Source organism: Dermacentor albipictus, chromosome 10, assembly GCF_038994185.2.
Source record: "Dermacentor albipictus isolate Rhodes 1998 colony chromosome 10, USDA_Dalb.pri_finalv2, whole genome shotgun sequence".
Lineage (NCBI taxonomy): Eukaryota > Metazoa > Arthropoda > Arachnida > Ixodida > Ixodidae > Dermacentor > Dermacentor albipictus.
In genome coordinates this window covers 21,997,104-22,020,966 of record NC_091830.1, presented here as the reverse complement: position 1 = coordinate 22,020,966, position 23,863 = coordinate 21,997,104, and the positions used below count along the sequence as shown (strand labels likewise).

Below are 23,863 nucleotides of genomic sequence, written 5' to 3'. Positions count from 1 at the left end.
GGTATAATGGCCCCCAATGGTCACACGTGCTGTGCGCATTCCAAGGACAGGTGACGTACTCCCATCGGCGACTCGCACGGTGCACGGTACGGCGGGGGTCAGAACCTTTTTGAGCCGGCGGCGGAGAGCAGCGCTCATAACTGAAAGCTGCGCTCCTGTATCAACGAGAGATCTAACAGGAACGCCATCGACTTCAATGTCCAGCAGGTTTCCACATGTAGGCAGGGTCAATAGAGGATTTGTGGGCCGGGTCGGAGTTGCAGCTTCACCTCCGGGAGCTGCACCGCCTAGTTTCCCGAAGCGAAGCGACCGGTTGCAGAAGGGGACGAAGAGCGGTGAACGAGAGGCGAACGGGACCTACGACCTTGCGGAGACGGGGATCGGCTGGATCTTGGTGGAGCACTGTCGGCGTTGATGTTCCTAGTCGGCGTATAGGGCGAGAAAGTGCGATTGTCGGGTACTTGGCTGTAGTGACTCGGAGACGACCACCGAGGAGGCGACAACCAGTGGTTGCGGCAATGACGGGCGATGTGTCCAATACCGGAACAATTAAAACAGATGGGTTTATCATCCGCTGTGCGCCATTCAGCTGGGTTGCGACGGAGTGGTGGAAAGCTTTGCGTCCGGGAGCGAGCGGTCGGATAAATTTGGTAGGTGTTGGTATGGCGGACTGAGCAGAGAGATGGAATGCCCAAACTTGCTATTTCCTCCCGAACGACCGCTTGTATAAGGGAGATAGCGGGTACGCTTTCCCGACAGTCTGAACGAACGGGAGCCGGGGCCATGGCCTCAAGCTCACGGCGAACGATGCGCGTTATTTCTTCCGGTCCTGCGGGCTGAACGAACCGCGGCGGGTCTTCGCAAGAAGATGTCGCGGCGGTATTGGGCAACCGGTCGAAAGTTTGAGTGACGCGGCGGCCCTTCGCTTGTTCGAAGCGCCGGCACTCCTTAATAATTGCATCCACAGTGGCACAATCCTTACACATCAAGAGATTGAAGGCATCGTCTGCAATACCTTTCAATATATGGCCAATCTTGTCTGCCTCGGTCATGTTGTCATCAGCCTTGCGACAGAGGGCCAGCACATCCTGTATGTACACGACATAGGATTCTGTGGACGTCTGAGCGCGGCACGCAAGTTCTTTTTTAGCTGCCAGCTGACGACCGACAGGTCTGCCGAACAGGTCTCGCATTTTTTCTTTGCAAACATCCCAGCTCGTTAGGTCAGCTTCATGTGTGTCATACCATTGCTTCGCAGTTCCCTTCAGATAAAATATTACGTTTGCAAGCATCATTGTAGGATCCCACCTGTTGTTGTCGCACACTCGCTCGTACATCGTAAGCCAGTCCTCGACGTCGACGTTGTCCGTGCCACAAAATGTTCCCGGGTCCCGTGGGTGAGTGAGGATGACCGTGGGCACGGGCTGCCGAGGCGTTGTCGCTTGTGTCGGTTGATTTGCCATTGTGGCAGCAGGTAGATGACGTCCGCTGCGAAGTTCCGTGGTGGTACCCCGCACCTTCCACCAAAATGTTGCGGGAAGAAAGCAGGCCCACGAGTGTAAAATAACTTATATTTACAAATGATGGATATGGCGTTCAGGCAACCGCCAGACTTCGTCTTTCTCTAGTCCAATTCAACGTCTTCCTTCACTTCACCGTAACAATATATATGTTAAAAAATTAAATTATGGGGTTTTACGTGCCAAAACCACTTTCTGATTATGAGGCACGCCGTAGTGGGGGACTCCGGAAATTTTGACCACCTGGGGTTCTTTAACGTGCACCTAAATCTAAGTACACGAGTGCTTTCGCATTTCGCCCCCATCGAAATGCGGCCGCCATGGCCGGGATTCGATCCCGGGACCTCGTGCTCAGCAGTCTATATATATATATATATATATATATATATATATATATATATATATATATATATATATATATAGATAGATAGATAGATAGATAGATAGATAGATAGATAGATAGATAGATAGATAGATAGATAGATAGATAGATAGATAGATAGATAGATAGATAGATAGATAGAGAGATAGATAGATAGATAGATAGATAGATAGATAGATAGATAGATAGATAGATAGATAGATAGATAGATAGATAGATAGATAGATAGATAGATAGAACACCTCACAGGGGAATAAGCCGCACACAGTCGTCCTAAGTGTAAAGAGGACGCTCTTTTGTTAACGGCCCTTCTCTTTCGATGACTAACAAGATCCGTGGCTTAGACTACGTTGCCTGTATTTAGCGACATAACAGTGTCTAACAGATCCCGACAAAATCCCGCCTGGCTTAGCGTGAGGATAGAGTGTGAATATCTCGAAACAATCGGCAGAGCCGGCAACTCTCGGCTATTTCGTTGGCCGCCTTTATTTAGTGATCCTCCCACGTTCTCGTCTCGCCGGTGTTACACGCGTTAAGCCATGAGTCAACAAGACTAACGCTCAAAGGCCTCGCCGAGATGGGCAACGCGTATTCGGTAATGGAATTTCGCGTTTGCTGTCATTCCGAGTGCTCGTAGAGTGGAAACTGTAGGAAGGTGCGCAAAAGAGACGACCACGGGACATCTGCACAGGGAAAAAGTAACGTATTTCAGTTTGCTTGCGATACTCTTTGGATGCAGTAAGACACAAAGACAAGAAAGGGGGAATTTATTGTCATTCGGTAAATGTTGATGGGAGCATGTGTTTGAACGTGCTATATCGCAATCTCCTTTTTTTTGTCTGGCCGTGTTTTCAAATTTCCTCAGCGTTATTTGTAAATCCAACCCCTCTATGAACAATTATGTAGAAATGTAGCACATGCTACTCCCGTTTCAACAGCCATTACGACCTCACTTAGTAAGTACGACTACGCAGTCGTTGGTTCTCCTTCAGAATATTCTAGAGAGGAATGACTACGGCCTACACAAAAAAATGACAGGAACATCCCCACCAACAGATTTCCAATAACACTCACAGGCGTGATAGAACATAAGAACGCATGCGTTCCCCGGAACCGCATTGCTACAAGCAGAACTTGGCCAGACGCGCCATGTATGATTGATACAGCTGTGCCTATGTCACTGTTTCAAGCTATCGAAACATCAGCACGTTTTAGTGAAACATCAAAACCGCTGCGCCTCCCCTTCTGTGCACGGCGGCCGCATTTCGATGGGGGCGAAATGCGAAAACACCCGTGTGCTTAGATTTAGGTGCACGTTACAGAACCCCAGGCCTAGCTCAACTACCCACCTCCCCTTCCCGGAATCCCAATGGTCCCTAAACTCCTTAGCGCGAGAAACCGACTTTCAGCAACGCAAGCCAGTTCCCGGCTCTGCTCAAGAAAAATAAAAAAAAAAACTCTTCGGGCTCTTTTGAATATGAAGGTTTGCATAAGAATAGACGTGCTTCTCTGAAATTTCGTGCGCGCTTATTTCTTGGAAAAACTGCTGAAACCCTGCTGAAAATTGAACGACGCGACACGACTTATGAATTTGTTTTTGTCGGTAGCCTAGCATGTAGGTATTAGCCGCCGTTGTCCTCTGAATGACGTCCTTGGACGTCTAACATAGATAATAAAGTTAAACATGCACAGTTAGTGCGGAAGTTGCTGACAGGTCTATCCTGAACACGGAGCTTTTGTCAGATACCATTAGGCATTCTTGGAGTGCTTAAAGAACTTGCTGGGGTCAGCCGGTGGGTCGATTGGTCGGTCCGTCCATCCGTCCGTCCCCATTTTCCTGCCAACTTGGGTCAGTGCGCCATACGTGGTGCAATGGGTGGCGCATCGGGTTACCGTGTTGAAGGGAAAACGATTTGAAACCAACCGTATAGGACCAACTTGAGTCGCTGGGTACGTACGGTAGTACAGTTCAAAACTTGTGCGTACTTACAATATGCACTCTCAACCCATTCGTTGCTCTCCTGTAGAACTGGTTCTCGATATCTGGGTTCCCTGTAAGACTTTGTGATGTAGCTAAGCAAAAGAAATCGCCGTTTCGTCTGAAAGCAAGGGAGCACTTCATATGAACACAAACAGACGTGGCGGCGCTTAGCCTCCCGTTTTCCCATCTTCAACCGAATATGCCACTTTCGCGTACAACCGCTCGGGTAAGAGCAAAGGAGACAAGCAGACGCCGTGCTTGTACTCTCCACAAGCAAAGCCCGGGCCAAGGGTGGCATCGCATCTGCAGTAGTTGCGTGCCTTTAGCGAAAACTTCCGTTGCGTCATGAGTACGCTGGTGTTCGGAGAACCGTTCATTGATTCTTTGAAGACACAGACGTGCGCGTAATACGAAAGAGAAATAGAATGCTCTCGAGATAAAAATAGCCTGTGTTTGTTGAAAGTAAAGACGTCTGCTGGCATTACACAAAGGGAACAGGGCATTGTTCTTAAACAAACCTTCAGCTCTCCCATCGACTGGAAGCGAGGAGTGTTGGGAGAGGCTGGGGAGCGGGGGGAAGGGGAGGAGTAGTACTGAACTGTGGTTGGTGCGCGAAGCCTTAACGTTCCAAATGACATAGAACAGTGTGACGCACGCTGGCCTACTTGTAGTTCTAATCGCCTTCGAAAATTTATCTTGCCAGCTCTTTTCCTGTCTATGGGCATTACCACGTAGTGAGAACTACAGTCTGCTGAAATCCTCGATTACAAAATCCAGTTGTCTTCGATTGTCCAAGACAAAGCGGGTAGACCATTGGGGAAGAGTAAAACAAGCGCGTTCGTTCGCTATGGGACGAGGTGGGCTCCTATGAACGTAGCGTGCGGCTTTTCCTTAAAACATCGGCTTGTTTCGTGGGCAAAAGGTTGACTCATGCGCAGTTTTTGGCTTCTGTGGGAGCCATATTTAGTGACTTTAATGGAGAAGGTGGGGTCATGACATTTAGGTTACTAATGCTACGGTTCCCTAATTTCTTCCCACGTAATGACTTCGACCCAGTTATTTTTTTAGCAGTAGGAAAAAATGAGTTCCCAGTTTTCAGTTTCGTCCTTGTCTATTAGAGCAGTGTACTCGCGAGTAGCATTCTGAAACATGTCTTTATGTTCATGCTCTGACATCACGCATGTTTCTGCCATTCTGATTCAATTTGCCGTTAAGCAATTTATCTGTTCTTGCTAGTGTGTTTATCAAGTACATTAAAAGAAATTCTAAATTGAAAACCACCTTAACAGTGCCTCTAGACATCGTTAGACATACATAACAAATTCATTAGTGAATGGGTCTTATGAAGCACGATCTTTTTTTTTCATCACTCTCTCCTTCTTTGCGTTGTGTTTTTTTTTCCTGTGTCGTTCTTTCTCCCTTTCCCTCTTCCACAGTGGAGAGCAGCAAAGTGGAATGCTATCATCCGGTTAACCTCCCTGCCTTTCGCATCTTATATATCATTTGATGTATGGGCTGATTGATAGATGGAATGTACGATTATTTGAGAAACTTGTCGACTAAACGTATGTACAATACAATGAATAACTGAATTATTAATTTTATGCGTGACTGCTTTATTAGATCATGAATTTTCGATTGATTGAAAGAGTAAATTTATCAAAGCGAAAATTGGAAGCGACGTCCTAAGGCTGAAATGACCCGCCGTGGTTGCTCAGTGGCTATGGTGTTAGTCTGCTGAGCACGAGGTCGCGGGATCGAATCCCGGCCACGGCGGCCGTATTTAGATGGGGGCGAAATGCAAAAAACACCCGTGTACTTAGATTTAAGTGCACGTTAAAGAACCCCAGGTGGTCGAAATTTCCTGAGTCCTCCACTACAGCGTGCCTCATAATCAGAAAGTGGTTTTGGCACGTAAAACCCCATAATTCAATTCAAGGCTGAAATGTAAATTGTTTATTTCGTGCCTGGAAGTGAATTAGGGCAAAACGCCAGCAAGGATGTGCGGTGCTGCCTCACTATCGAATTGGTTTAGATATTACTCTATTTAAAGCCACGATGCCTTTAGCCAATGATTCACAGCACCACGGCACAAGATTCCAACGTCGTCGCCATTAAGCATGAAAAATCACGATACATCGCCCTAATACGCGCAGCTCGGGAGTTCCAAAGGGTCCGCTGAATAGCTAACATTGATTTCTTCTGACAAGGTTCTTTTCACCTTTCGCTCTTAATAAAGAGAGAACGCGCACACATTTCTCGCGTGAGCTAGAACGAACGCGACATTCGCCACTTACGACAGGAGCCAGAAAGGTAATTTCAAAAACTATAATGCTTACTCACGCCCTATTGCTCGCAATAGGCAGCAAACTGACCATTTCCTCAAAGTGCTCGCCAGAGCCCTTACATTCCGGCTGCTCACTAAGGTGCGAAAATGTCTGACAGTGTTATCGCAAGAATGGAAGGCTATCTGCTCGAAGCAATAACGTGTTCCGTTTGAAAAGTTGGGCCGCTCTATCCAAGGTGTTGTGTTCTTTTTAATTTGATGGTAAGCTCAAGGCACGTAAGGGCCGGGAGCTGTAGAATTTATTTTGAAGACCTTGAGACAGAGTCATGCGGATGCCCAGAGTACCTAGCATTGGAGCGAAGCGTTCGCTTTTGCTTTATACTTTTTCGTTTTTATTACGCAAAGCACTCAAGAGCTCGGAATCGGACTGTCTGCGGAATGTCAGGTTCGAACATCTCAGCAGTGACCATCATGAAAGAAAAGATGTTGTTTTTAACTGATTTCAACCAACTACCGTACGACTGTGAACAGAATGCTCTACCATGACTGCACACTCACATCTTTTTATTTCATTATGTTTATTAGAAAAAGGAAAATACGGGTAGGTAAAGTAACACAATTCGTGCCCTCCTCTAGCTCACATTTCGTTAGTCAGTACAAGAGCAACACTTCAAGGCGCTACACGTAACGGGGACTGCCCAACTTTATTTCTTTTTCTGAAGTGAAACACGAATCTAAGCTACCCACGTTTTCTATCGCATCTACGCCACTCTCTTCCTTCCTCTTAAAGTTCAGCCTTAACTTACCACGCAATCGCTCGTTTCTTAATCATCAGCTAGGCTATGTTATTCTCCAAGACTCAGCCCCATAAACTTGCGACTCAGCCCCATAAGTTGCCTTTTTCCAGCTCTCCATCTACAACTCTCTTATACACACCACCGCTGTCCGCTTCAGCTGTAACATCCTCATGTTCACGTGATTTTCTGTACTTCCGCTCTCAAAACCGGAATTTTGGTTTTACGAAGACGCAGCTTTCGAAAGCACATCAATTTTCCGCAGAGGCATTCAGAATTGATCCGCACACGATTCCGACCCACAATGAGAAGTATCCGATCCTGCTCCAAATATGTCTTGCCGAAAATTGGTTCCACCTTGTGCCGTGGTCGAGATACTATTCCTCCATAATACCCATAAATATCTTTCTTATCGTAATGAATTTTCTTCCATCATTTATTTGCCATCTTCTTTTTTTACCCTTTGCTCGTGTTTTGCAAGACATCGCATAACAGACCAACTGTCAGTTTTGAAAAAAAAAATGTCCAGGAACTAAATGACATAGCGATATCTATTGCTGCCCTTACTGAAAGGCTAGCCGTAAAGGCCTCTGTTTCTGGACATTCTTGTTACGGAGCCATTCTTTAGGGCTTTGCATTTTTAAGCCCCGTGTCCATTGCGGAAGCCTAGCGGGAGACCAAGTCAATCTTCCTTCAGCCCAGCGCAGCGGCCAGGCTGCGTTATTGGATTGGCGTGTTTGGGTTCCTCAGTCAGTTGGTGGTGTAAACCGCATCGGTATACATCACATCGGTTGCTCCTCGGACGCTGTAGGGGAATGTTTTGGCCACATATCATTTCGTTGTGAAAAATGATGTTTTCGAGCACACAACCCGAGGACGACACACGTGGGCATGGTCAAATTATGATTGATAGTGAATGCATTATGAAGATGGAGTTACTGCATCACAGCTGACCCATTGATTGCCCGCGCTTTCGATAGATCAGAGTGATCAATTGCATCGAGTTCATCTACAAGTAGTCCACTGCGATAAATCGTATTAGCAGCGTGCGAAGTATATGCTGAGTCACCTTACTCGTACCTGCGGTGCTTCACAATTTTTGTTGTGATCACCGTGTATTACGCTATACAGGACTCTTTTTGTTGGCATAAACACTTCATTTCAAGTTCATGTTGAAGACATCTTCAGCATGAACTTTCCTAGTAACTTTACCTGAATGAAGTGAATCCCTGCAATTGTTTTGGCTACCAAGATCAAGATGTATGAAATGCCGTTTCTACTATCTTGAGAAATTTTGCGGAACCCCTTTTTACCTGAGTGGATAACAGGTCTGTGTTAAGTACTACATCGCACACGCTACATTCTTAAGCAAACGTACACCTTTCGGGATGTACATTTGCCACAGAACAATAATCGTCATCTGTGTTGCTTGCGTTTCCTTCGTTGTAAACGCTGCCCTCGCTACTTTTCTGTCGAGAATGCTCTATCATGCTGATAACGGTCATGCCGTTCGTGACTTGGAAGTACCGGGCTCGCCACATTAAAGAAAGCAAATGCGGACAATACGGATGACGATTATTGTTGTGTGGCAAAAGGGTGTAATTTTGCTTAAAAATGCAGGCCTGAAGTTCTTTTTGACACAGCACAAGCTTGCAGTAATTTATTAGTCTGTTCAGGAAAATTACAAGAGGTTTCTAAAAAATACCAAGGCGAGTGTGTGAAGACATACGCAGAGAAACTCGGTAGGTCTTGGAAACAAGCCGTTTGGCTTATTTTTAAAGAAAATATTTCTTTGCATTTCTATATTCAGAATCTGCTTTCAGGCCAGCAGAGCTCACGAACTCGAGCAGAACCATGACAGCTTTTTCTTCGGAGAGCAAGGGGCTCGTGATGACCATCGTGTTTTCAGGAGACCCATTTTGAAAGGCTTTGTTCTCGTGACGAAAGTACTCAAACATGTGGTAAGTGCTGAACTCCCGCATTTGGCCTTTGTTTTTGTTCATTTGCTTAATGGCAGAAAGATTGTTTCGTTAAGCCACGCTCCTTTCGAAATTTAGGTTACACTCTCATATCTACGAGGAAAACACGAAAGACTTGGAGTTCCGTTTCTGATATTGCTTCAACTTTTGCGTTCGACGTGCCATTGTTCGAGAGAGTTCGCTGATCGCCTGTAGTTCCCACTAGCGAAACGGCACAATGCGCTTGCTTCGCGAGCAAATGTGAAAAAAATGTACTGGCGACAACTGGCTTAAACAAATGAGCTCCCGGGCTACAACTTTGAAATGCGCGAGAACACCGGTGATCTTCACACTAGGCCGAAGCCTGACACTTTCACGTCGCTCTTGCAAGTCGTAAACGGTGTATGTGATTTACAAGAACGAAGGCTTACATAAGCTCACTGTCCTAAACACGTGACCGGAGTTGAGGACTTTTCCTCGCTAAAACAATTCCATGCCCATCGCGCGACAAACAGTATTCAAAGTGCATCGCCAGCTGCATATGGCACTCACGTTCTCGACAAGTGCCGAAGCAACGGTATTGCAGGTGAACTCTGCAGCACTTTGAGCACACGCGATAAACGTATTTCGCTTGACTCAGAATTATTGTGCATAAACAAAAACAAGCAAATAATACATCCACTTGAACAATGCGAATACATTCCAAACCCAATAGTCTCACTAAACTTAACGACCGACACTACCTCGTAAAACTGCTGCTTCACGAATCATAACGAACTACACATAGGAAAAACTCGGACGTCGGCTGACTGCCCATATAAAGCCACTTGCATGTAGACAACAGAAGCTTGAAAAAATTTATTTATTGTTTTTTTTTCATACTTTCGTTTTCAGTTGCGTAGGTCTACCCGCGCCTGCGCCTCGGAAGCTCTATTAATGCTTGCATTAAGAAATTGTCGAAGTAGCAGGAAAGAATTACTGCCAGCTAAGCTGTAGTTTTGTTCGCAATCAAGGTATCTCCTTTGCTTCGTTTTTTCTCCACTCAAAAGAAGTCCGTATATAACGAACGCATCCCAAAAGTTCATTCAAGTTTCTTCTAGTCTGGTAAAGATGTATTAATAGGTATATCGAACCATGTTTAGGACGTAAGCCTGTTCCTTATTATGACGTTTGTCTTCGAAATGTGAAGTTCAACTTCATTGAGCAAGGTGCCTAGTTCCTACTCAAAATAGACTAAATAGGTTTAAATCGTTTTAGGCCTGCGTGATTGCTCAGATGGTGACTGCCGAATCAATGAAGCTCAACAGTAAGACCAAGAGTAGGTAGGTAAAACAAGCTAAATGTTTAAAACCATAGTCTGAAAGAAACTAACACGCAACCTACGTCGCTAATTGGGGCACTAATTATGCGCGTTAATTTAGGAGAACGCTTTACCTCAGGGGATCCTACCTAGTTTATAGGCAACCACTGCACCAAGTTTTCTCAGGTTTATTGCACTTAAATGAGAAACTATATAATCCGGTAACTGCTTGTAGGAAATTTTCGATACAGATCGTGGAAGTCTTTAATATAAATTGTTCATCACTGCAAATTTTCAGAACTAAATGGTCACGTTCACAACTCTGTAACTCGAGAATGAAAACTGATATGAAAGTTACGTAAATTACATCTATTAAAGCATATAAAGTGGAAAAAATTACGTATAATACATGGCTCGCAAGTAAACTAATATGTGAGTAGAAGTCACATCCCCGTTTACTTCATGGCCGGGAATGTCACCAGCTAACGCTCCCAGAGTTGTATATTTTATGCACATACTTTACTCCAGAAAGTGAACGGGGGAACAGCCGCCGCCGTGGCACAACTGCTAGAGCAACGCAGGCGTAATGTGAAGGTTGTGGGTTCGGTTCCCAGCGGTGGCAAGTGATTGCACGGCGAAGCTGTTAGCCTCTCGGCGGTCGGAATTTCTCGTGTCCATCAGTCGCAAAAAGTTATCATCATCAGCATAGGCTCATACCCCACTAAGCAAGAAAAAATGAAATATTTCATCCCCCAGGCAATGCAGAGGTTACGAGAACTCAGCAAAGTGAAGCGAACAGTGAATACATTCATTGGAATCACGCGTGCAACATTTCCGAACAGCGTACATTTCGATAAAGAACAAGCTCAAAACAAGCATCTATCATCATCAGCAGTGGCTCATAACTCCGTAAGCAAGCAAAAATGTAAAGGCCCATAAGCCCGTATAGCACAGGCTACAAGCACTCAGCAAAGTGAAGTGAAGAGCAAATACATTCATTGAAATCACCCATACGACACACGCAACGGCACACGTTTCAATATATAACAACCCCAAAAAAAGCAGCCCAACCATCAACAAAGCATTACATACTCCACTCAGACGTTGTAGTGGTGGCATTGTGACAGCTTCATTGGCTATCCACTTTATCAGCGCCGCGATGACGAGTTAATTTTTATATGTAAGCTGGCCAACTAATACATAACCCACTTTACTAACTAAACCAATGACTAAGATATCCAATGTAACTGCTTCTTAACTTTTTAACTGAATTACAACTTTCCTGTCTAACCAAGATATGTGTGAATGGGTAACCTAACAAAATAACCTAACAAGACGAACTGAAATTATCACCTTGCAGAATCAAAACAGCTATATTTTAAAAAATTAACTAGGAAAATAACTAACAAACAAACAAATTATTGAAATAATAACTCAACTCATTAACTGGCCTAATAACTGTGTTAGCGTACAAACCAAAGTTATTAATTACCGAAACTATATACTTAGTAATAACTCCCGAAGCTAGCTTGACTAATTGATTAGTTCCTTAAACGTAGTAATAACCACCTTAACTAGCGAACTAAATAATAAATATTTAAAGTAAAGTACAACTAAGAAATGTATTTATGAACTAATTAAACTCACTAAATAAGGACCCTCGCAAGACTAAGGTGAAAGATGACCTATATAATAAGAAGTGAACTGACCTACTAAAAAAATATAATTATGTATAACAAACAAAAAAGCCTCCGACGATACTAATTAACTAAACGGCGAAATAAAACTATAGTTATATAAGCTCACGAACCTAATAAGCAACCAAACAACCTAAAAATACTAACCAACTAATTGCTTAAACAATCTATCTAAACTACCTAAACTATTCCCTAAGCTAATTTATAACCTGCCTAATTAAAATATTTCAACAAATATAACTGACTTATTAATTAAACTAAGCCAAGTAAACTAATAATTCATTTTATGGCCTGTTACCATACTTAATAACCAAATGTAACTAACTAATCCACGTAAGTAACTAATGCATAGTGTAAAGACAACTGACCGGCACATTTTGTCCGAGTAATGCTATCTGAAGGGGGGGGGGGAGAGGCGAAGTGGTGCCACCTCAGTTACATGAGGCTGCCGTGTACATCTCAAGCCGAAACGCAACGCCGCTAAAATAGTTTCCAGGAGTTCTTGCATGTTAATCTGCAAACCCACTGAAACAAATAGGGGAGCTGCGTCTTTACTGGTACAAGATTTGAATGATTGCAAAGCCCTGCCACCTGGTGCGGCAATTTCACCCTTTTCTAAATACGCCAGCGCCTCTTGTGCTACAGACTGTCCCTACATAAAACTTTACGGCAAGTTTCGCGACCAGAAGGAAAGTACAGAGGGACGAGGGTTTCAGCCTTATTTCTCTTAATATTTATATGTTACCCTAAAGGACACGAGGTAACTTCAAAGGGACTTTAAAGCATACCAGTACTACTACGTTTGCCTTCAATGTTTATGATATATGCAAATAAAACTAAAAAAATACCCTGAGCAAGAACGGCGCCTTTTCAAGCTAGCTTATCTTTGCAGCTCAGCTACACACTTGGCTCCATAAGCAGTCGAAGGTGGTGGCTGCAGTATCGTTGTGTGCACGATTTCTATTGAACACCTTTTTCTGTAACTGGGCATTTCCGTGAGTTTATGTAGTTATATAGTAGCGAGTGTGGACTCGGACACTCCTTTCGAAACGTGCCATTAGTACAATGATTCGTGCCTTGTATATGTTATCGTCCTGGTGGTAACTATGCCGTGATTGTGAGTCAGCGTTCGTATTCTCTCTTGTTTAAACAAACTTTTTCTAAACACAGGTGAAGATACTCGGACGAATCTGGCAATAAGAAATACGTCACGCTGGTATTGGCATTATCCGATAGCTGACGGAGGTGTTCGCTGATGTGCGCATCGGAAACAAAGAATGTGAAGAACTTGCACTAGAATGTGAAATTAAGCTAACAGACGGTTCAGTTTTATGCAAACCATATTGCTAGAGCTCAACCCAGCTCCTCAGGCACGGCGGTGTCGCCTTCAATACCACGTGACACCATGACGTCATGACCGAGGAGAAACGGGGCTCCAACTCGCGCCGTCGCTCGCGGCGTCGCGGCGGTATATAAGCAGCTGCGCTTGCCTCTGCTAGACACTCACGAGGTGAGATGCCTCCTGGAGACAGAGCTGCTCGTTGGAATGAAAAGCGAAGGTTGCGGCGTGCTACAGAGACTGTTTCTAGGTGGCTTTGCTACGGCGCAGCGACTACGCGCCCCGCATCGGACGCGGTGAGCGTCGAGCAACGCAGCGTTCGGCGCGACAACGAAATGTGCGCCTGAGCAAGCGCCGCACGCCTGAGCCGACGCCGACGACACCGGCTTTTCTGTGACAGGAGCTCCTTAACGCTGTCGCGTTAAAATAAAGGCTAGTATGCTTCGCATCCTGGGCTTAAGCCACAGCCATTTTTTTTCTTTATCCTTTCCCGCTAAAATGTCAAAAGTTTGCCGTATAAATGAACTTATATTTTACGGCTCATTTTCATCCACATTTCCTTCCCTTTAGCTCATCAATACTAGACTTCTATTAAAAGCTACATATCTTATTCAACTATGCTTTCGTTACTTTATAAAGTTGTGGCTATATATATATATATATATATATATATATATATATATATATATATATATATATATATATATATATATATATATATATATCATCATTAGCATAGCTACACCCACTGCAGAGCAAAGGCTTCTCCCATACTTCAACTACAACGGTCACGTTCTAATTGAGGCCTCGTTGTCCCTGAAAACTCTTTATTACCATCCACCCACCTAACTTTCTACCGCCTCCTGCTACGCTTCCCTTCTCTTGGAATCCAGTCCGTAACCCTTAATGACCATCTGTTATCTTCCCTCCTCGTTACAGTCCTACCCATGCCCATTTTTTTCTTGATTTCAACTAAGATGTTATTAACTCGCGTTTGTTCCCTCACTCAATCTGCTCTTTTTTTATCCCTTAACGTTACATCCATCATTCTTCTTTCCATAGCTCGTTGCGTCGTCCTCAATTTAGGTAGAACCCTTTTCGTAAGCCTCCAGGTTTCTGCCCCGTACGTGAGTACTGGTAAGACACAGCTGTTATACACTTTTCTTTTGAGGGATAGTGGCAACGTAGTGTTCATGATCTGAAAATGCCTTCCAAACGCACCCCAGCCCATTTTTATTCTTCTGATTATTTCAGTCTCATGATCTGGATCCGCGGTCACTACCTGCCCTAAGTAGATGTATACCTCTATCACTTCCAGTGCCTCGCTACCTATCGCAGACTAGTGCTCACTTCCGAGACTGTTAAACAATACTTAAGTTTTCTCCAGAGTAATTATTTTACCCACCCTTCTGCTTTGTATCTCGAGGTCAGTGAGCATGGATTGCAGTTTGTCCCCTCAGTTACTAAGCAAGGCAATATCATCAGCGAATCGCAAATTACTAAGGTATTCTGCATTAACTGTTATCCTCAATTGTTTCCAATTCAGGTCTGAATACCTCCTGTAAACACGCTGTGAATAGCGTTGGAGAGATCGTATCTACCTGCCGGACACCCATCTTTATTGGGATTTGATTGCTTTGTTTATGGAGCCCGGAGGACTACGGTAGTTGTGGAGCCACTATAGATATCTGTCAGCATTTTTACATACGGTTTATCTACACCTTGATTCCGTAATGCCTACATGACTGCTGAGGTTTGGACTGAATCAAATGCTTTCTCGTAATCAATGAAAGCTATCATAAGGGTTGGTTATATTCCGCACATAGCTATCACCCTATTGACAGTGTGAATATCGTCTGCTGTTGAATAACCTTTACAAAATTAGGCCTGCTGCTTTCATTGACAGAATCTAAAATCTTGCTTTTATATATATATATATATATATATATATATATATATATATATATATATATATATATATATATATATACATACACACTCACTGACGTAGACCCACGGAAACGTGCTGTTACTCACAAACTAATTGTCACAATCATGTCCAATATATGCAGTGTACGCAATGGTTGATCAAATGCCTGTATGTATATATATATATATATATATATATATATATATATATATATATATATATATATATATATATATATATATATATATATATATAATGGTGACATGCAGCAAAGGCAAGGACAGACAGATGTCATTAGGCATCATGCGAGGGTTTTTAGCCACATGCCCGCTGTTCTGAGTCCATGATTTACGGGAAGCCATCGCGCAAAGAAAGCATGATAACATCCTTCAACCATGGCTCTGAGTGGCCGTGGTCGACTCTCCCGTGGCTAGACCTGGTAAGCATCAGAGGATGCCTAAGCACTCCTTATGAGTTCCGAACGCGTAAGCATAACAAAGAGTTCAGTGGGTTTACGGGCCAGCGGGTGAGCAGAGACTGCAGCGGAGTGCCGCATGAACGGTGCAGTTTCAGCTTAGCGGTCCCTCGCTCGTTGAAGCAGAGTAAAATAAGGCTATAGACATGAGCGCTTTGCTGCGCTACCTGTTGCATAAGATAAGAGTTACTGTGAAAACACATTACGTTCGCTTCAGGTTCTCGACTGCGGTTGTCCACTTGAAATAGTTTTCGTCTTTGCTCGCCTGCAGGCCCGTAAACCCGCTGAGCTATAACTCTCTAATGTCCAGTTGACTACCGCTGAGCGGTTCTTCTGGTTTTTACTTTCTCGCGGACAAGCGAGCGCGTTGAAAAGCTTGCCCAAGGCAGATGTAGATGCAAGTTATCATGTGGATGGACTGATAACTGTGGCCGCAGCACAATTTATATTGCAACTAACGCGTAATGCGGAGGTAGCGGTATGGCTCTCACCACTGTCAGATTGTAATTTCATCCACGTTAAATTAAAATGGTATATACTGCTAGACAATTTAATGCGCATGTCAGGTAATGTCTGTTATAATATATCCATCAGTTCACTTGCGCTTCTGTGATTTCCCATGCGTATACATTGTGTCCCTATAGAACATTCATACGTTTTCGCTGTTCTCTCGCAGCAATAATTTATTCAACTCTATCGGATTGTTACACACCATGTTTATCCGCGTTAACTATCTGCTTTCACTAACTGAAACAATATTTCATTGACGACTAGTGTGTCTCAAGCGCAACAGCTGTGTTTGATCTCTCTCAATAAGAATACGATCAAATAGACGTGAGATTAAATAGTCGATTTCTCAGCCAGTTTTTCGAATAATTGTTTTTCACTGACTGACTCAGGTCGAAGTTGTCGGACAGAATACCCGGGAAATTGAGTAGTCCACGTGATTTTTTTATTTCCTTCGGGGTTTGTAGATTTGACTGAAAAGAATTGGGACAGACCAGGGTCAGTATTTCATTTCAAACACGGTGTAGGTGTCGCTTGCTTTCCTTTCGGCAGGGCTGGCTGTCACTATCTAGGCGCATCGTCTTAACTTAATGGTTGATCAAATCGGGAACCGATATCGAGATCGATATCAGAACACAGAATAAGGCACAAATGAGAATAAAAATAACATTGCTCATGCCAACACACCTTGAATAACGTAGAAGACAGAGGTGAGCAACAGCCAATGTCATTGTCTTCGTAAGAAAAAGAAACGTAGCCACTGATGGCATCCATGGAGTTTCCTGGAAAAATTACTAGAGGGAACTTGGTACGGCGATTATTCATCTGTGATGGAAATCGTGGTCAGAATATAGATTTTTCTGCTCTTCCAGCTTTCAACTTCAAATGGGCTATATTTTATTTTGCTAAAGTTCCATTAATAATTTTCTAAACTAAGCAAGGCAATGATTTCCTTCCTACGCACGTAATCGATTCAATTTGTTGGCCTTGGGACTCGAATTCTTTATGTTTTTCAAATTCACACAGCCATTCGAAACCAGCAGGGCAAAGCTTCTGACAATCCATGAACTGACCCTCCTTCCGATGCAAGATGTGTTGTCAGAATTGCTGCTGCTATAGAAAATAGAGCCAGAATTCCCTGTAGTAATTTCTGTACCAAACTTCATGTCGATATTTTGACCCAACTCTGATCAATGTTGTTTGCAGCGGGAAAATCAATGCTATTCCGATTCTATCTGGTGCAAATGCTGCATTCATTGCTTCTACTTATGTTAGCTGCCCGAAGTGGAAATATTTGGTTGCAGTATCGGAACAGTCTGGTGTTCGGCCTGTTGGTGCATAGCTTGAAAACCCACAGTACACCGATACACCGATGCTTCTATGTGTACTTGTTTATGTATGACGCATGTGCGCTTTGGTTTCCTTTCGACCAATTTGCTTCACTAAACTATGTTGCTAGTCCCAGCGTGTGCGGTTGTGCAACTTCTCTGCTCTTGCGTATGCATCTTCGAATTCTGGGTTTTGTCGTTTTGGAAATAGTAGGCTGCTTCGTCTGCTTTCGACAGCTTGGAATGCTGCACACGTGGAAAATATCTGAAAGAACGCTAAAAAACATGTTATCGATGTTCTGCCACATTTGGGACAATGCATGTTTAAGGCGGATGCACCAGAGATGAATAGGGACACCTGGCGTGCGTGTATAGAGCTTCTGCCTGGTAAGTTGAATAAGTGAGGGACCGTATGAATCTATAATTACATCTTCGATGAGCTTGAGGCACTGCTCACTCCATTCACGTTTCAAGCTGTGACCACTACATTTCTCATTCTGTTCTTGGTTGCCGCAAAAAACTGCGACTAACCTCAGATTCATTCACAGTCCGGTATTGTAATTTTTCCGTTAGGAGTATCCAGAAATACAAAAAAGGGAGAATTTCAAGAAGTTGCAGCTCTGCCGGTCACTCACCTCTCCAGGCAGGTGGCGACGAGCGTCAACACGGAGGCGAACACTACGACAGTTTGCGAGTAGAGCAGGGCCGTGCACAGCCAGTCGGTCATCAGCGACCACGAGGCCGGACCGGCCAGTTCCATCAGCTTGACCGGAAGCACAAACGCGCCGACGGCCAAGTCACAGGCCGCGAGGTTCACCATGTAGTAGTTGACGGCCGTGTGCATCTTGCGGTCCGAGAGCACCGTGTAGCACACCATCGCGTTGCCGACCAGCGATAGCACCATCACGATTAGATAAAGGAGGACGAAAGCGCTGCACACTCCCGGTAGCTGCGTGAGGTCTGGGTAAGGGACGCCCGGGTAGACCAGAAGCGGGTCCTGGTGGTCTGCGTTGCCGGCGGTCGCGTTGAACGGGGCCCTGGGGAATGCCGATGGCGACGAAGACATGGACGACGACGCGGCGGCATCGTTGACCACGGCCGCTACGCGAGAAGACGCGTTCCACGGGGCGCCCGCGCAGCTGTCGCCGACGCCAGTGGGAGCGGGAGTCATTGCATTCGATAGCACTAACACCGCAATTCTAGACGGAACAACACGCCCAAGGCTGGGGAACGTTTCAAGAGGTGACGGTGTACCTGGTAGGAGAGAGGGTCATGTGGCGCATTAGCTTTACGTTGTCGCGCACAATCACGTCAGTTTAGAGTCGTGAAACACACATGGCAGGTGGAAGCTGAACGCACAGCTTTTGGGTTGGAGGATTATTTACGAGGTGATCGGGATGTTACCAGACGTTTAAGTAGTCACGGGACTCAGGCGTGCGGAGTATAGTCTTATAGAGTCCTGTAGACAAAGTTGAGTCATGAAGCACACAAAGTCGCCGAAATGCAGCGTGGGGACCAAAAGCTATTCACCAGGTGGCCAGGCTGGTAGCTATCAGAGAGGTAGTCATGGTAGTCAAGCAGGACACAGTTTCTCACTTGCCATAGAAAATGAAGTCATATTACTCGCAAACTAACAGCCGGACGGGTGGGAGACGGGTGGAGAGGAAGCGCCGAAATGTGTTTTTTTACGTTTCCTTCGAACTGGTACCAGTCAGGTTAGTGGCCAAGGCACCTACACGCAGGCACAACGAGCATAAGAAATTGTGGTGAGGAAAGTGGAACTCCGTTCGTAGTGAGTTCATGAGCACAGACTTGGCGGGAGCTGCAGTTCTCGGATACTCAAGAAATAGTGTGCCAAAAAGGCCGAGGCGAGGCGAACAGGAAGGGAGAATAATCTGCGATGCAGTACGGCTACCACAGGTCGAGTCTGTAAACCCGCACAAAAAGAAAGAAACTAGGCCCACACACGCTGCTCAGAAATATAAGTTGATGCGGTACTAGTTCACTAAAGTGTCACGGGGCGCGCACAAGATGAGCCGACGTATGGACTGGCCATGAACATGCATGGAGAAATGACTGGACCAGTGCAAGCGGGCGTTCGCGTCATGGGATTCGCACAAGAAAGAATTAGGACGCACGGATAAGAGGCGCGGGTGAACGGTCCCGAAACTTCTTGCGACCGATGTCAACCTGCATGGAAGTCACCAAAACACTTACGTACACTGACAACTGTTAGACACGATTGCCATCGAAAGATGGGGTCAGCTGGGGCCAGCGACCGCCAAGCGCCGACGCAAACTTCCGCACCGAAACTTTCAGCTGATGCGAGCACGAGCGACAACGCTTCCCTGCCGGCGTCGGGAGACGGGGCAGAGCTGACTCCTGCGCCGTCGCGCTTCCCTGAGAAAACTGGGAGCTCCCGCGTGCGCGCGACTCTCCGCACCGGCTTCCTCCTCTCCACCTCTCTATTTCCCTCCTTCTTCCCTAGGAGTTTTGCTGAGAGAGAAGGCGAAAAAGTTCTCAGCGCGCCGGCGTGACTTTCTCAATTTCTTCCCTCTCTCTCTCTTCCTACGCTATCCGCGAGGAGAGGAGCAATTCGTTTTCTCTCTCTTTCGTTCCTTAGGGAAGAACTCTCCTTTCCGCTTGGTCACCTGTTGAGAAGAGGGTTCCCCCAAGCAAAAGTTAAACTCTCCACATTTTCTGTTACCGGCGGTATCTGTCTTATTCGCGCTGGTTGTAGTAATGGATTGTACACCCCAAAAATACATAATATATGCATTTTGTTATATGCATATACTTCCTAACCGTTTTAAATGTTAAAAAGAATACACCTACGACAACCCTTAAAGCTGTTCTGGTGTCCTGCCTGCTTAATGCTTAAACATAGATAAGAATACGTAAAAAAAATGAATACTGATTGATTAATTGACAGCGAGATAGCTAGCAATCTAAATTTATTTATTTATTTATTTCTTTATTTATTTATTTATTTATCGATGGATGGATGCATGGATCTCTGGAGGCACGGTGTGCGCTTTTTGTCCTTCGTTCGAAATCATAATGTCAAAGAAGGACACTTGTATTTCGAGAAATAAGCTTTTCGATCGGGCTGCATGCTCCATCTTTCGAAGAGGTTCATGAGCGAAACCACTAGCACTTTCTGGAGAGAGTTGTTCCGCGGACCCGGCTGCAAAAACAATGAAGTTCTTCAGTGCACCGCAAGAATAGCAGCCAGGGCAGAACGAAAATGCCTTAATATCAGTGAAACATTTTGTGTACCCAAAATGGTGCGCAAAGTTGTAAAACCTCGCAAGCCTTACACCATATAGCTAAATCTTCGGAAAATGCACTTCTCTTGAACAGGCCAAGATTTTCTTGCGCCGACCGCTTTCAAAGCTCCTTAATCGATACGTCGGCACCAGGCTGTGCCTTCCTTGTTCGTCCAGTGTAGATCGATGAAAATACTCATCTGATCCCTTTGTATCGCTCAGACAAACACGAGAGATGCGATAGCTTCTGCAGTGCGTATCATAGCTGAATCATGCTTCTTATCAAAAATAGTAAGGGCCCCGAAACAAGCCGGCGAATTCCCCAAGATTTGAGTAAGTTACTAAAATCCTGGGACATTTCTTCGCATTAAATCGCACACTACCGAAATAATTAATGACGAAATTGTGTGAACCATATTTTGTATGTTCACTGAAAGCGACAACTATATTGATTGACTGCCTGTAAAGTGCAGTGAACCGAGTCTTTCTGGATAACAGGCAGAATGGACGTGGCGTCACATGGCACTATAAGAAGCATTGCAGCTAGATGCACGCATGGACGCTGTGGCTGAAGCTGCCGAGCCTCACCAGAAAAAGGTCAATACAGTAGATTCATCCGTAGTTTTTTACTGAGCTACTGATCGATCTCTTTGATGTTTCATTCGCGCATCGAATATTAAACGCTAGGCGCAGGAGATTGCCTGTTGCTGTTCTCAGGGGCGCCGCCGCGTTGGCACAACTGCAGCCGCATCGGTGGCGCCATCTAGGAGCTGTAGGGCGAGACTAGAATTGCTGCGCCCACTCGGACGATTGCAGCACCGGAAATGCGCTTCCTCTCGAACCTTTCGCAACGCCTATCCGCTGTATGTCTAACTTCCGTGCAGTGGAGCGGGAGATACCGGCACGCCGTCACTGAGTGTCTCACAACTAAGGCGGAGATTAGCGTCCTGTTCCGCTAATCCGTATACGTGATCCCTTCATCTGCGCCGGAGCCGTCAGTGAAAGAAATAGCGGCTGACAAGGGTTTTCGTTGACAGAGAGATCGAGTTCTTGGTCGCGGCTACCTCGTCAAAGCGGACGTGCCTCTTCCACTGCACTGCATGCAATTGGGGGAGACCGAGCGTAAGCGCTCCCAGCGGAGCTTTGGGATGCCTCGAGCAGAGCGCGCAGGAACGGGGTAGAATGACCGATGCGTGGTGCCTGTTGCGCACTAATCGCTTTGTCTCAAATATAAAACTCTGCTTTCTGCAATCATTCTCCTTTTCTGCCTTTCCTTCTTATGGTGTGGTCGCTCATGCCCTGGAAATCCTGTGAGCACGTCGTTGCTTTTTGCTTTCATTAGCCGGGTCAAGTTTAAAGGGTCTTTATTAGAGAGAGAGAGAGAGAAAGGCAAAGGAAAGACAGGGAGGTTAACCAGAGATTATCTCCGGTTGGCTACCCTGTACTGGGGGAGGGGAAAGGGGAAGCGATAGGTGAGAGGGAGAAGGATAAAAAAAAAGAAACTACACACACACGCACGTACAGACAAACTGTTTCTGTGGGCACTGTCACGCAGCCCGCAAAGGCGTTCCTACTGTGATGCAGTGCACCGTACAATCCTGAGTCACATAGTGAAGTCACAATCTGTCAGAAAGTCCAGTGTCTTTTAAATACCGCAGCAGTGCCTTCATAGCCGATCGCGCTGATGTTCGCGTAGGCCAGTGTCCAAGGATCTTGTTTTCTGACAGTGGGCGCTTGTCCAGTTTGTCTAGGGTGGCTGAGAGGACTGCTCTTTGCGGGTTGAAACGAGAGCACTCACAAAGAAGGTGCGCGATTGTTTCATTGCACCCGCAGAAGTCACAAAGTGGGTTGTCGGACATTCCGATAAGAAAGGAGTACGCATTTGAAAATGTTACTCCAAGCCATAGACGAACTAGAAGGGTACAGTCGCGTCGTGGAAGTTCGGGCGGAATACGGAGTTGTAAAGTAGGGTCCAGGGTATGAAGTCGTGCACTTCTGAAATCGGATGAATTCCACTGAGCTAATGTCAGGTCGTTTGCCAGTACGGCAAGTTTTTTCGCTGCGTCGGCTCTCGAAAGAGGAATGGCAACGCACCTGACGCCGTCATGGGCAGATCGGGCAGCTGCGTCTGCTCGATCATTGCCGTGTATGCCACAGTGACTAGGCAACCACTGATATATGATATCGTGTCCTTCGTCAACTGTGCGATGGTGTACTTCTCTGATCTCTGCGACGAGCTGTTCATGTGATCCATGGCGCAGTGCTGAGAGTACACTCTGTAGGGCTGCCTTGGAATCACAGAAGACTGACAATGCATGCGGTGGTTCCTCCTGAATGAAATGGAGAGCCGCACGCAAGGCTACCAGTTCAGCAGCTGTCGTTGATGATACATGCGACGTTTTTAGCTGTATTTCGATGGATCTTGTTGGTATCACCACAGCAGCAGCTGAACTTGCAGATGTGACTGAGCCATCGATGTAAACGTGTACTCGGCCGCTGTGCACCTCATGTATAAGTTGTAATGTGGCCTGCTTCAGGGCAAACGACGGCATGTTAGCCTTTTTAGTGATTCCTGGGATGGTGAGGCGTACTTCAGGTCTGTGCAGGCACCATAAAGGTGTGGATGGTCTTGCTGCAGGCATGTAGTTCATTGGCAATGAGGTGCGATTGGCAACAATCATACGACTGATAGCTGCGTGTGGCCTTTCTGCGGGTAGAGCGGCAAGGTGGTGAGAAGGTAGTCGGGCAACGTGGCGAATATGCGCTCTGAGAGCGTCGGTTACCAAGTACGTTGTTATTGGGTGATCTCGAGCTATGACAATCGTTGCCGCTGTAGACGTACACCTCGGAAGGCCGAGACACGTCCTTAGGGCTTGAGCTTGTAGTCCCTGGAGTACACGCAGGTTTGTTTTGCAGGTGTTTCCAAGCACAGGGAGGCTGTATCTTGCGAAGCCGAGGAACAAGGCGTTATAAAGCTGCAGCATTGATCGCACCGATGTGCCCCATGACTTTCCGCCGAGAAACTTGAGGAGATGTATTATTGTCAGCAACCTCTTCTTTAGGTACGAAACGTGCGGGCTCCATGATAGGTCGCGG

The 23,863-nt window shown here is 45.5% G+C and overlaps 1 protein-coding gene across 7 annotated transcripts in view; it reads right to left on the bottom strand.

Moving 5' to 3' along the window:
• LOC135919679 (galanin receptor type 1-like) overlaps positions 1 to 23,863 on the bottom strand; it is a 214,602-nt gene that overhangs the window by 88,648 nt on the left and 102,091 nt on the right. For all 7 annotated transcript variants that reach the window (XM_065453526.2, XM_065453528.2, XM_065453525.1 and 4 more), the window contains one exon: positions 18,134 to 18,752. In XM_065453526.2, the coding sequence (XP_065309598.1) occupies positions 18,134 to 18,669 (536 nt within the window). In that variant the 5' untranslated portion in view covers positions 18,670 to 18,752. The remainder of the gene's footprint in view (positions 1 to 18,133; positions 18,753 to 23,863) is intronic.